Source organism: Zea mays, chromosome 2 (genome assembly GCF_902167145.1).
Source record: "Zea mays cultivar B73 chromosome 2, Zm-B73-REFERENCE-NAM-5.0, whole genome shotgun sequence".
NCBI classification, from domain to species: Eukaryota; Viridiplantae; Streptophyta; class Magnoliopsida; order Poales; family Poaceae; genus Zea; species Zea mays.
The window spans coordinates 36518304-36531211 of NC_050097.1; the positions used below are offsets into that span (position 1 = coordinate 36518304).

The 12908-nt window shown below is 44.4% G+C and overlaps 1 protein-coding gene across 1 annotated transcript; it reads right to left on the bottom strand.

Annotated features, from left to right (window-relative positions):
- Positions 1-7185: 7185 nt before the first annotated feature.
- Positions 7186-12068, bottom strand: LOC100283477 (ATP/GTP binding protein). The gene is made up of 14 exons (NM_001156377.2): positions 11600-12068; positions 10941-10979; positions 10769-10822; positions 10614-10677; positions 10258-10316; positions 9441-9565; positions 9280-9339; positions 9074-9132; positions 8399-8472; positions 8094-8132; positions 7930-7992; positions 7775-7822; positions 7564-7692; positions 7186-7483 (listed from the first exon to the last, which is right to left on the bottom strand). Exons 1-14 carry the CDS (start codon positions 11783-11785, stop codon positions 7436-7438), a joined length of 1047 nt encoding a protein of 348 aa, NP_001149849.1. The 5' UTR covers positions 11786-12068; the 3' UTR covers positions 7186-7435.
- Positions 12069-12908: the final 840 nt, after the last annotated feature.

The window sequence follows — 12908 nt, forward strand, 5'->3', positions numbered from 1 at the left end:
TCGATGTGGAAACATTCGCGACTTGGGCCACAGTCCTCGTCGTCAAGGTTGTGGCCATCATCAGAGCAATCAGAGAGGCAGTAGTCACATGCGGTCATGAAGTCCCGCATGGCACTGGGGTCACCGAGCCCGGAGAAATCCCAACCAGAGTCGGGCTCGTCATCTTCCTCGGAACCCGGGGGCCCGTAGGTCGAGACGGCTGTCAGTCGGTCCCAGGTTGACCACATATGGTACCCCGGAAGGTTTGGATATGCCTTTATGAAAGCGTCCACTGAAGCGAGATCGCTCGGTGGGTCGAAGCTGAATCTAAAAGGCACAGGATGGGAAACGGACGGTACCTCTTGATCGACGGATGGTGATGAAGCCGCGTCAGGGACAGACTGCACCGTTATCTCAGGTACGAGGCTAACGCCCAGCAAACCCTTCGCGAGCGTGCTGGCGTCGTCCGTCTGCTTGGGGTTGGCGTGTTGCGGGGAAACGACGCTCGTCTTCGTCTTAGACGCGAGGTCAACGCCCGATGTGTCCCCCACTGGGGCGCTGGCGCTGTCGACTCGCTTGACAGCCGACGAGGTGCCGCCTCCTGCTTGGCCATGGCTGCCCCGCCTCCTCCTCCGTCGGCGGGGAAGGTGACGGGACAGACCCGGATGTTGCTATTCCGCCACGTGGGGAAGACGTCGTCGATTCCGCCGCCGGCGGACGGGCTGACGGTCGCCATTGTCGTTGTCGCGCGGCGGAGGAAGGAGTATCATGTCGTAGCTGTCGTCGAGGGACATGAACTCAAGACTCCCGAAATGGAGCAGCATCCTGGGCTGGAGAGGTTGCTGGAGACTACCCATCTGGAGCTTGACGGGAAGTTGTTCGTCAACACGCAGCATGCCCCTACCTGGCGTGCCAACTGTCGACGTTTCGACCCTGGGGGGTCCCTGGACTGACGAGTAAATTGTCGCTGCGTGTCCTAGCCTAGATGGGTCGGCGCGAGACGGAACACAAGGGGGAAACAATAAAGGGAATCGTGGCCTCGTGTTGTCCTTCGCCCAAGACGGATGCGCTTGCAGTAGGGGGTTACAAGCGTTCGCGAGGGAGAGAGAGAGCGCCTTGTTCGTCAGCCCATCCTCCCGCGTGGCCACCTTCTCGTATGAGGGCCCTGGACCTTCCTTTTATAGATGTAAGGAGAGGGTCCAGGTGTACAACGGGGAGCGTAGCAATGTGCGAACGTGTCTAGCGGAGAGGAGTCAGACTCCTATGTACATGCCGACGTGGCTATCGAAGAGGTGTTGGTGCCCTGTTCATGTGATGTCGTGGCCGTCGGAGGAGCGCTTGAGCCCTGTGGAAGCACAGCTGTCGGGGGCTGTCAGATCCTTGCTGACGTCTCCTTGCTTCCGTAAGGGGCTGAGAACCGCCGTCGTCATAGAGCACGCGGGGTGCCATCATTACTTGTTTTACCGGGGCGAGCCAGATGGGACGCCGGTCTTGTTCCCTGTAGCCTGAGCTAGCTAGGGGTAGGGTAATGATGGTCCCCCCTGTGACGTGGTCGAGGTCGGGCGAGGCGGTGACTCCTCCGAGGTCGAGGCTGAGTCCGAGCCCTGGGGTCGGGCGAGGCGGAGACCGTCTTCCGAAGTCGAGGTTGAGTCCGAGCCCTGGGGTCGGGCGAGGCGGAGACCGTCTTCCGGAGTCGTGGTTGAGTCCGAGCCCTGGGGTCGGGCGAGGCGGAGACCGTCTTCCGAGGTTGAGGTGGAGTCTGAGCCCTGGGGTCGGGCGAGATGGAGATCGTCTTCCGAAGTCGAGGTTGAGTCCGAGCCCTGGGGTCGGGCGAGGCGGAGACCGTCTTCCGAAGTCGAGATTGAGTCCGAGCCCTGGGGTCGGGCGAGGTGGAGACCGTCTTCCGAAGTCGTGGTTGAGTCCGAGCCCTAGGGTCGGGCGAGGCGGAGACCGTCTTCCGAAGTCGAGGTTGAGTCTGAGCCCTGGGGTCGGGCGAGGCGGAGCTTCCTATGGCGCCCGAGGCTAGACTTGGCTGCTGTCAGTCTCACCCTGGCGGGTGGCACGGCAGTCGGGGCAGGGCAGGCGGCGCTGTTTTCCTGTCAGGTCAGTCAGTGAAGCGGCGAAGTGACTGCGGTCACTTCGGCCCTGTCGACTGAGGATCGCGCGTCAGGATAAGGTGTCAGACGATCCTTGCATTGAATGCTCCTGCGATACGGTCGGTTGGCGTGGCGATCTGGCCAAGGTTGCTTCTCCGCGAAGCCTGCCCGAGCTGGGCCTCGGGCGAGTCGAAGGTGCGCCCGTTGCTTGAGGAGACCCTCGGGCGAGACGTGGATCCTCCTGGGTCGGCTATCTTTGCCCGAGGCTGGGCTCGGGCGAGGCGAGTTCATGTCCCTTGAGTGGACGGAGCCTTGACCTGAATTGCGCCCATCAGGCCTTTGCAACTTTGTGCTGATGGGGGTTACCAGCTGAGATTAGGAGTCTTGGGGGTACCCCTAATTATGGTCCCCGACAAATACAAAATGTCAAATAAAAATAATGGAGGTAATAGTTAATAAGAATATACACGTATAATATACTAAAACACGCCTCACACGGACACGTGGCCCATCCCCACCAACACCCACTAATTCCCACCTCGGATTGAGATCCTCGACAATCGACGGCTACGACTGCCACACGGGTTCGATGGCTGGCTAAACCTACACACGCAGCGATGATGAACTCGACAGTCGACTGTTGAGGAGAGCCGAACATCGAGCCAGCTCGGCTAAGCTTGGTCGAGCTTAAGCTGTCTTAACTCAACTCGTTAAGAAACCAAGCTAAAGAACTAGCTCGGTTCGTTTGCGAGCTCGAGCTACAACAAAAGAACAATATGTATATGTATATATATAGTGTGTATATATATATAAGAATATATTCAATTACTAATTAATTCTAGACCAATTTAACACTCGAAAAGAGTAATAGTACTCATAATTTCACATGCCATATGAATTCAACACCTAATTAACGTAGTTGATCACTTATTAGTTCAATCCAACATAAGTAGAGGCTTTGTTTTACTCACAAATGCTAGCTTATTCGAGCTAACGAGCTGGCTCGTTAACAAACCAAGCTGAGATGCTAGTTCAACTCGTGACAAAACTAAAACGAGCCGAGTTGAACGTAGCTGGCCACAAGTCGACCGAGCTGATGAGTCATAAGTATTTTATCCAATCCTAGCTAAGGATCCTGATCTTTCTCACCTCACTTAGGGCATGTACAATCGTAAGTCTTTGGAAGGGTCTTTTAAATACAAGAAATAGTTAAGAGACTGTATGATACAACCTTAAGCCTTTAGATAATAAATACAATCAAAACACAATATGTATAGAGAGTCGTGTAGAGACAATCTCTTCGCGAAGAATCTGTCTTTTAATTTTTTTCACTTAGACTTCTAGAGACCCGTTATTTAATTTAATTATACATGCCCTTTAGAGTCTGGTTATACATGCACTTTAGAGTCAAGCGGAATTCATAACCACTTACCGCTTGACTGGTCAGCCCAACCGGCTATGAGATAAATGGTTTGTCGGTACACAATTTAATTGGATCATCAAGGAGTAAGTAATAGTATAGATCACCTAAGTATTAAACTGAGACATTATCAGTAATTGTATAGCCGTTACCTACTGACGGTTTGATGGCCATCAACGCATGGCTTGTTTGGCAGAACTCCACTCTATAATTCTCGCTTGGAGAGTTGATTCTCCAATACAATGATTTTGAATGATTTTTTAGGATAAGTGAATTTATCTGATGAAAATTGTTTCGCAAATAGCATGTGAAGTTATTGATTTGGAGAATGGTGAGCATGTTGGGAGTGGCACAAAGTAGATTTTTTTGGCTCTCACTACAAAATGGAGACTAGACATATTCTGCTCCCACTATACTATAGAGCAGTTCAGTTTTTTATCATTTAGGCCCTGTTTGTTTTAGATTATAATCTCTCTAGATTATATAATCCAGCGTAAATAATCTAATAGTTAAACAAACACATAGATTATAAGTTCAGATTATATAATCTAAACTTCAGATTATGATAATCTCATAATCTCCTCAAGACTAACTTATTTGAGATTATTTTGGCAAAAGACCCACTACCCATGGTAATGTAAATAAAAATTACAATATATGTCATCCTTCTTTTCTCACCTCAAATAAACAATAAGGGTATTGTTGTCTTTGTGAATAATCTACATTTGTATAATCTAAACTACCAAATAACTACATATAGATTATAATATATCTAGATTATAATCTAGATTATATAATTTAGATTATAATCCAGATTATATAATCTATAAGCTGAAACAAACAGGCCCTTAATTGTGTAGAAGTGATTCTCGCTGGAAGCAAAAACGCTCTCCCAATTGTCCTCTAAAAAGCCGGCACCTCTTCTGCTCTCTTTGCCAAGTCAAAATTCACATGTATTTCTGCTTAGAAGGCCCCTCTGAGGTTTTTAAAGGGGTCTTTACGTGATTGCTTACCATATGTTTGGTTAATTGCACCGTCTCATCTTGGACCACCGTATGTGTTGACTCTGTCTAACCTCTTGTTTGGTTGCCTGCACAGGGGGGATACAAGCTGCATGAGCGGATGCAAAACAAGTTATTTTATAGTCATTTGATTGCATCCACTCGTACACAGAAAATTATCGGGTCAGCCAGGGTCCAATCAGGCACTTATTGAACTATTTCCTCGAGGCCTGTGAACGATTACAACATATATTTCTCGAAGGCCGTGAACGACTGCTTTCTACCGTTACCGTTAGAGGGACTGTATAGTGCCAATTATTCACTGCAACCACTTGTACGACTACACCAATTGAGACCAACCGACATCACTACTTTTTAATTAGTAACGACGCATCTGCTGGCTTCGGCACCGGCCGCACCTAGAGATGGCAATGGGTACCCACGACTCGATACCCGATAGTTATTTACTTCATTAGGATATGTATATGGGCTAAATATTCTATCCATGGGTCTATTATTGGACAAAAATCTTCACCCAATGAGTAAATGGATATTAGAACGTTCCGCCTTCACCCATACCCGTTAACCCGTGGGTATAAAATAACCAATATAAACTTAGCCCAAGCATGAACTTGAATTTTAGTCATCCATTTTTTTTACTATTTAACAATCTTTTAGGTCATAATGTAATAGAAGGCTTAACGACAATTTAATGACCATGTAATGAAACATGTAATGTGCTATGTAGTAATATTCTAGCGTTACTACTTTATCAATTATCTTTGGTGTGTTGAATGGATGGTTAAATGGTGCTAGAAATTTAGTAATGGTATTTATATGGGTATACTTAACATTTGTATAATATAATATTTTGATATATGTTTAATTTTTGTGGGTACGGGTGACCCGGGTATGGGGTAAATTTATACCCACCAGTGTATATAAATGACCCGATGGAGTTTTTTTGTGTCGTGAGTATGGGTATGAGATAGTAATACCCGGTGGATATTTACTCATTGCCATCTCTAGACGCACCTCAGTGTATATTCATAATCTACTTTGCTTCTTATTATTTTGTTTGTTCGTGCTTAAACGAGTGTTGAACATGAACTCATCCACATGCTATTTCACTTAAAAATATGTTAATATTTTACCTAATTAATTTTGGAATTAAAATGAAGCGTAGAATGTCTAGATATCTAAGAAGTGTATACACAAAGACCTTGGAGGTAAGATTTATGAAATTTTCCAAAAAAAAAAAAGGCTCTACTAGACCAAATTAAATCCTGGTTCGCAGAAGGAAATGCTTGAAATTACAACGTAATAATTAAAAAGTGAAAAGAAAGATATATATGTGTGTTGCAGTTAACGTCACAGCGTAATAATTAAGTTTTTCAAATGCACAATCAAAATGTATGTATACATAGTCTACTTTTCATCCGTGTACGGTACAGAGTTCAGACGATAAGCGAGTTCGCCGTTCAGACTATAAGCATGAACCAAAACTTTCATCTATGAGAAGCCCAAATCAACTATTGCGCTTGTCATTACCGGACCTGGGTAATCTTGTGTACGGTAGACAAACTTATCCGGTCTTGAGTATTTACAAACTTCACCATCTACCTACACAGGTTTTGCGCAGGTTCAAGAAAAGGACTAACAGATGAAGCAACTGATGTCATACACAAAATTCCGAGAAATTAGCAAACAATTCTGCGAACAGATTTTAAACTAAAATAAGCTATTGAGCAATGAACCAAGGATGTAATTGCTTCAGTCAGAACATTGTAACTGATCCAAGAACTAGCTAGCAAATCATCGTTTCTTGACATCAAGAAATTCAGTTCGTCACAGCTGAACCTGAACACAAATCTGAACAAAAGAGCAGGAACGCAGCTGAGCCCGATCAGTTCTAAGAAAGCGAATGACAGAAACAACGAAGGAATTTTTTCGAGAACTAATCCAGACCATCAGACAACACGCACCACCAGAGACTACTACTCTCGACCAGTTCCAAGAATGCAGACAGAAACGACGAAATAATCCATGAAGAACCTCTCCAAGAACTGATCCGGAACGCCCCACAGGGCACGTCAACACCGTAACGTCCAAGCTCGATCACGCATGCCTACTGCGATGGCGACGCCTGCCGTTGTCTGCTCCGATCCTCATCGTCGTCATCATCCGAAAGGCTACGGTGGCGGCGATGACGGTGGCCGCTTCCCCTTCTGCACGGGATGCGGAATCGGGCGGCAGATCGGGCAGAGCATGAGCCCCGCGCGCGCAGTGAGAAGCCTTCTCGCCGATGTCCCTCTCGCACTTGGCGCTGCCGCCGCAGTGGAACACGTGGTAGCAGGAGAGCGTGCGGACCTTCTCGCCGACCTCCATGCTCTCTCGACACAGGGTGCAGGGGGTGGTAGCTCAGGTTCCGCTCCAGGGTGGTGACGCCGCCGAGCCTGGAGCGTGCGGACTTTGTTTTCAGTCTGAAGTCTGAAGAATCCGCTACCGATTTTCTTTTAATCTTAAGTTGGAAGAATCTGCGTAGAAGTATAGCAATTCGGATTGTTGCCCATAGATTCTCATTTTTAAGTAACTGTATGTCTGTATCATGTCGCTTCACCAGAGTGTCTATGATTGCCTCACCATTCTCTGCACATCACATCGTGTTGTACAGCTTGCGCGTTGTAGATGTTAAAACAACCACAAAATAGATGATGAAAAGGGAACAAATTGTTCCTTAATGATTTGTTTAGTCTCAAACTACTTTGCCCCTCTTAGTGCTACACAATAATCTATCCTCAGGATTGTATACACCGGAGAGCAAAAGATGCCCAGGGGGGGTGAAAAACTGGGGCCAACTCTAGTACAACACCGAACTGTTTTCATATCAACTCCTCTCAAGTGACAAGCTCGCCAAGCACGTGCGATAAGGAAAGCCATCACATCAGATAATGGGCATTCCTGTAGTATCTGTTGATGTACCTCGCCTGCAGAAAACAGTAGGTACAAAGTTAAATCTATTCAGTTATGCTTTAGCTGAGGAATGCTTAACAACAACACTGCATACCTTTACATTGTTTACATCAGGCGTGTCTGGGGTTTTCACAGGATAAAATTTGTAAAATTTGATGTTCTCGAATGCCTCTTTCACCTTAGGATCCATATCATCAATAGCTTTCCTCCTGGCTTCTTTAGCCTACATAGAGTTTGCAGAAACATTTAATACTAATGCAATAAATACCTTGTAAATAAAATAAATAGTTCCCATGATTGTGAACCTGTTTAAGCTCTCTCTTCCTTTCTCTAACCTTCTCCTTCAGGAACTCCTATTTTCAAATAAATGTGGCAGCAAAACTGTAAGTATAAGACACAGCTGTAACCAATTCCCTAAGATTAGCTTAGCCACAGATTAAGCACACAATAAATGCAGTACCTTGAATTTTTCTTTCTCATCCTCTGGCAGGCCACCTTCTTGAACTTTCTGATCAGCAAAATCCTGCATTGCAAGATAATAATTGAAGCCATTCAACACAGATGCACTTTAATGGGTAGCAACTCTAGCATATTCAGCAGAACAAAGCACATTTCAACACAAACCTCGTAATCGTCCATTTCCCAGTCAAACTCATCTACTATCTGCAACAAGCAGTAGAAAGTAAACACAGTGATGCATGACAACAATCTACACCTATATGAAATCAAAATGCATGCATCAATTAGGAAGCATCAAATACAATAATGTTGGAAGGAGAAACTAATAAAAATTTTGAAGTGAAAACTACAGTGAGGCAGTGAGCAGATAATCTCACAAAATAGAGGAAAACTTCAAACAGCCCCAACCTTACATTTCAGTTTGCACCGATTAGGTAATACTCCTCACTGAAATAAATAAGGAATCTTACCGGGGGTTCTAGAGGATATAAGAAACTGATAACAGTGTCATTCTCGTCTTCAAGAGGTTGCAGCGGCATATAGTCTGCAGAGATGATAGACACAGTTTATACACATGATGAGATTACTCAGGAAAATATACATAAAATCAGATACATATTATTTAAAATAAATGACTTATAATATATAAGTAGAATAGTTCGAGGATGTGTAAACATGCGAGAACACAGGTAGGGCTTATAAGGGTTCAGCGGGTTATTTCAAATGATTGACTGTGCTGCTTTAGAAGGTGATGACCTCAGCCACCTAGACAGTTCCTAAGCACCACCGTCCCACCTACCTTACGATTTCTGGTTAGGTTTAGGTGGTCATTGCGCGCAATGTGCCATCTCAACGCTTCTGTGGCGACTTTTATAACAAAAACATGATTGGATACTTTACAACATGACTACAAAACGAGCACAACACTCATATTACAAAAGAAAATTTCAACCCATAAACAACACAACAATCAGCCAACTAAGTAGCTTCTAAAGACTAAAGAGTTTAGAAGTTTGTTTCTTCATGACTACATTATTCAACTACCGTTCCAATGAATTAGCTGACATATAGTTGCATTGCAAACATTTAACTAAGATGTAGTTGCAGCATCATAGAATATTATGCACAAACTAGATTAAGCTTACAAGGCATGCAGTAGTCAAACTTCTTGACTCTCTCAATTTTGAGATGCTTCAGTGCAGACCTACAAAAGGTGTAAACCAGAGATTTTGTAACTTGAACCAGTGGTAACAACAGCAGTGCTTAAAAAGGAAATATAACACAACAATGGATGAGCACAAATACAAAACTAAAGCATGAAATTCCAGAAGCATGAATTCATATTACCAACCTCCGCTGCGTGCATCCGAGAGTGAATATTTTTGTTTTCAAACTGTCAATCCTGCTAAGCCTAAAGACAAAGCAAAGCCGAGGTAGAAAATTGAGTTGCAATGACTTAAGAGAAAAATCAATAAGTAGCAAATAATGTTCAACACGATAATACAGAAGTACCGGTCCTCAAGGGGAACATAAGGCACCCATGCCATCTTCATCGCCTTCATTGGCACTATTTCCTCATTTTCCCTTTGGACAGAGTTTATGCCAATTTTGTCTGATGGAGGGAAAGGGCAGTCTACCTGCAAATAAAAGAGTTCAAGTGTCAAATGAGACCCACACCACCCAGAGACTATATTTGACCCATTGAGCCATCATAAATACATATGTAAAAAGCAATACTTGTCACAGCAATTTAGAGTCAAAACACTAATGAGAAGGAAAATATCACCAGCCAAAAACTTTTATGTGGACATCACCAATATTATTAAAGAACAAAAATGATTTATAAGGTATTAAATCTACTACCAAAATATAGTCCCATTGGTAATATCAGTGAACAAATTAGATTAAGTCCCTAGACTTTTTTTACTTTCAAATGTTCGACAGTACTAAATAAAAATTGGAAACACACACCCACCAAAGATGGTATGAATTGTTTGCTAATGCAAAAGTACAAACAGGATTTCTAATTTGTTTACCTAGCATAGATATGACCTAGATGAGTAGATTTTCATGTCCAGCAGTTATGTGGTTTGCTTCTATGGCTAGTGGCTAGCTGGTATCCCCAACAAGTACGGCGAACCTTATTTACTTTCAATAAAAACAGAATTATCCCATGAAAAAGAGCTAGATGTTCATCATAAGATGGTGTGGAACTACAGGGGGCGTTTTCAATAGGTGTGTTTCTAATAACATGTTTTGGGACTCAAAATCATGGAATAAATATACACACAGGATAGGTGTCCAGCCAAGAGGGTAGACAAGAACTTACAGCAACTACGATTGGAATAAGCACTATCTTTGATTCGCCATTAACATCCAATAGTTGGGCTGCATGACAGCAGGAGCCAATTAGTCTTGTATGGAACAATAGTCAGCAGGCTCATAAAACTAGTAAGCAAATGAAACAGATGACCTATACTAAAATCTACTTTATAAATCCAGCACATAAGTAGTGTTGCGCAGATAGAATTGTCGAAATTACTAAACTAATAGCTCTTCAAGTTTAAGATTAAAATTAGCCCAGATAGCACTGGTGTAAAATATTACAAAGACTAACAAACATACATCAAGGACTAATGGCAGCAAATTAACTCCAGAAACTAGCTGAAAACGAAGTGCACTTACGCTCAGTGCTTCCAAACAGATAAACTGTTTTACCATGAAGCTCGCCCCCTTCTTCTAAGGCTTTCTGTTCACCAATAACAACCACATTCATTATGAAGGTGGAACTAAGTACTCAAAAGCAAAATGGATTAAAAGATTAACTTCGATCGCCATACCTCTAAATTTTCAAAGCTCCAGTTGAACTCCTTTATCTTATCAATGTTTTCCCACTGCAGATGATATTGCGAGGTATATAAGTTGTTAGGACAAAACTGTGAGCTATGTCCAAATGTGGATCTCTAACATACACACTACTACAAATGAAAGAAGGGAGGGATGGGAACAAACCTCAGTACCGACAGGAAAAGCAGATAACCATAGATCCTCCTGAACATAGCAACAAATCATTAGTCAAAAACTCAAAATGCACGTAAAGTAAGCAACATCATCATGCAGGGCAGTCAAACACAATCTAAATTGCTATTGTAACTTCCCAAAAAACAAACCTGTTCTGTTCAAGCCAACATGTAAGGAAATGCTTATAGACCATCATGTTATAATTTTTACCTTAAAACCCTTTTGGGGTGGTAATCGAAAATGGTTCTCAAACCTCATATATATCAGCCACAACCAACGGACAGAAGAAAATGTTCGTATGAAACTGCACACTTGCATCGCAAAGCACACATATTTGAAAAAATTCGTGAATAACTAATTCCTAACAGCACAGTAGTGTGTTCCGATTTCCTACTCAGATGAGGAGAATCCAATAGTAAAACCCAAGTACAATAATACATCACCATGGAATGCCACATTTGAGCATTACCAGCTGCAGAATGGAGCCATCATCCCAAGTTTTTTCGACAAATCAAAGCACTGCAAATCTTGACGCTAGAGCTAGAATCGAGAGTGAAGCCGTCCGCGAGCTAATCAGATGAGGACCAAACAACTACTCGGGGATACCAACAACCTAACCCGAGCCAGGCCATCCTACAAAACCAACTCACCAGATTTCTTTTCTCGGCGAAGTAATCCGTCTCGGGCTTGGGCTTGGGCGGCGCCTTGACGCGCTTCCACCGCCCCCGATTTGCCGGCTCCGCCGCCGCTGTCTCCGTCGCCGCCGCCTCCGGCTGGACAGAATCAGTGGCGGCCGCCCGGGGCGCCGTGCGCTTCTTGCCCCTAGGGCGCGCCATTACTCACCGGTTGCTAGGGTTAGGGTTGCGGCTAGCGTTTGGATTGAGCGTTGTGAGATCCGGGCGTGAAATCAACGCTACGCAAATTTGAAGCGGAGAAGGCAGGAGAGGGAAGGCGGCGCAGGCGCGGACCGGGGGGTTCGTGGCTTTACCCTTCTGATGTGCGTTCTGCGGGCTGAAATAGCCGTTGAACGGAACACGCGGCACAGTTTTGGGCCGTCCGATGACAGTTGGTGTGGTTTGTCGAGATGGTGCGGGAATGGGACGAGCCACGAGGGAGTCAGGAGAGAGACAGCAGCGTGGAGAAAATGCTTTTGGGCACTGCTGGAGATCCGCGTCGTTTGGCAGCGAAATTCAAATTAAGTGCGGCTGACAGGTGGGCTCCACCAGTTATGTCGATTCACTGGTTCAGACATTATTTCAGGTACTGTCAGGCCGGTACAATAAGGCTATCCAAAAGAAAGCTAAAATGTCGTCCCAAAAAATATTTTTTAGTGATAGTATAAAAGTTTTTAGGGATAAATTATAGTGTATACTCCAATTAAACAAATGCTGAAAAGAAAATTACACCAAATTAAAAAGAAATCACCTCCTTCTAATCCTCTTTGCGTCGGCCTATAGGTTTCTGGTAAATGGGCCTTCCTCCTACGAATTATTCTACATGGCGCAACCGTCGACGCCATATCCACAAGAAAGTGCCACACGTGAGAAGCTCCAGAAGCTTGCTTCTCCCTGCACACCACCTGATTCGTACGAATCATACCACCGTGACCATGTGACAAACCGTGCAAGTACTAATTGTTGCCATTAGCTGACTTAAGGTGGAGGGAAAGGATTAGGATATGTGTGCACGGATGGTTTGGGGGATTTTTGTTTCACTCAAATTTGCGGGAGGAAGGCTGCTGATACAGGGGAGACGAAAAAATTGGGGAAGTATTGGCAGTCTGTTGGAGAGAAGATTTTGTCTTTTTTCTTTAAAAAATCGTTTTGGGGCTTTTTAGCTCTCTTGGAGTTGCTCTAATCATGCTTACAGCCTCTACCACACCTACTTCCACAACTCTCGTTCCCTCTACCGCTCCACCGGTTCCTACCTCATTTCCGAGAGAGCGACGAGATAGAGGTG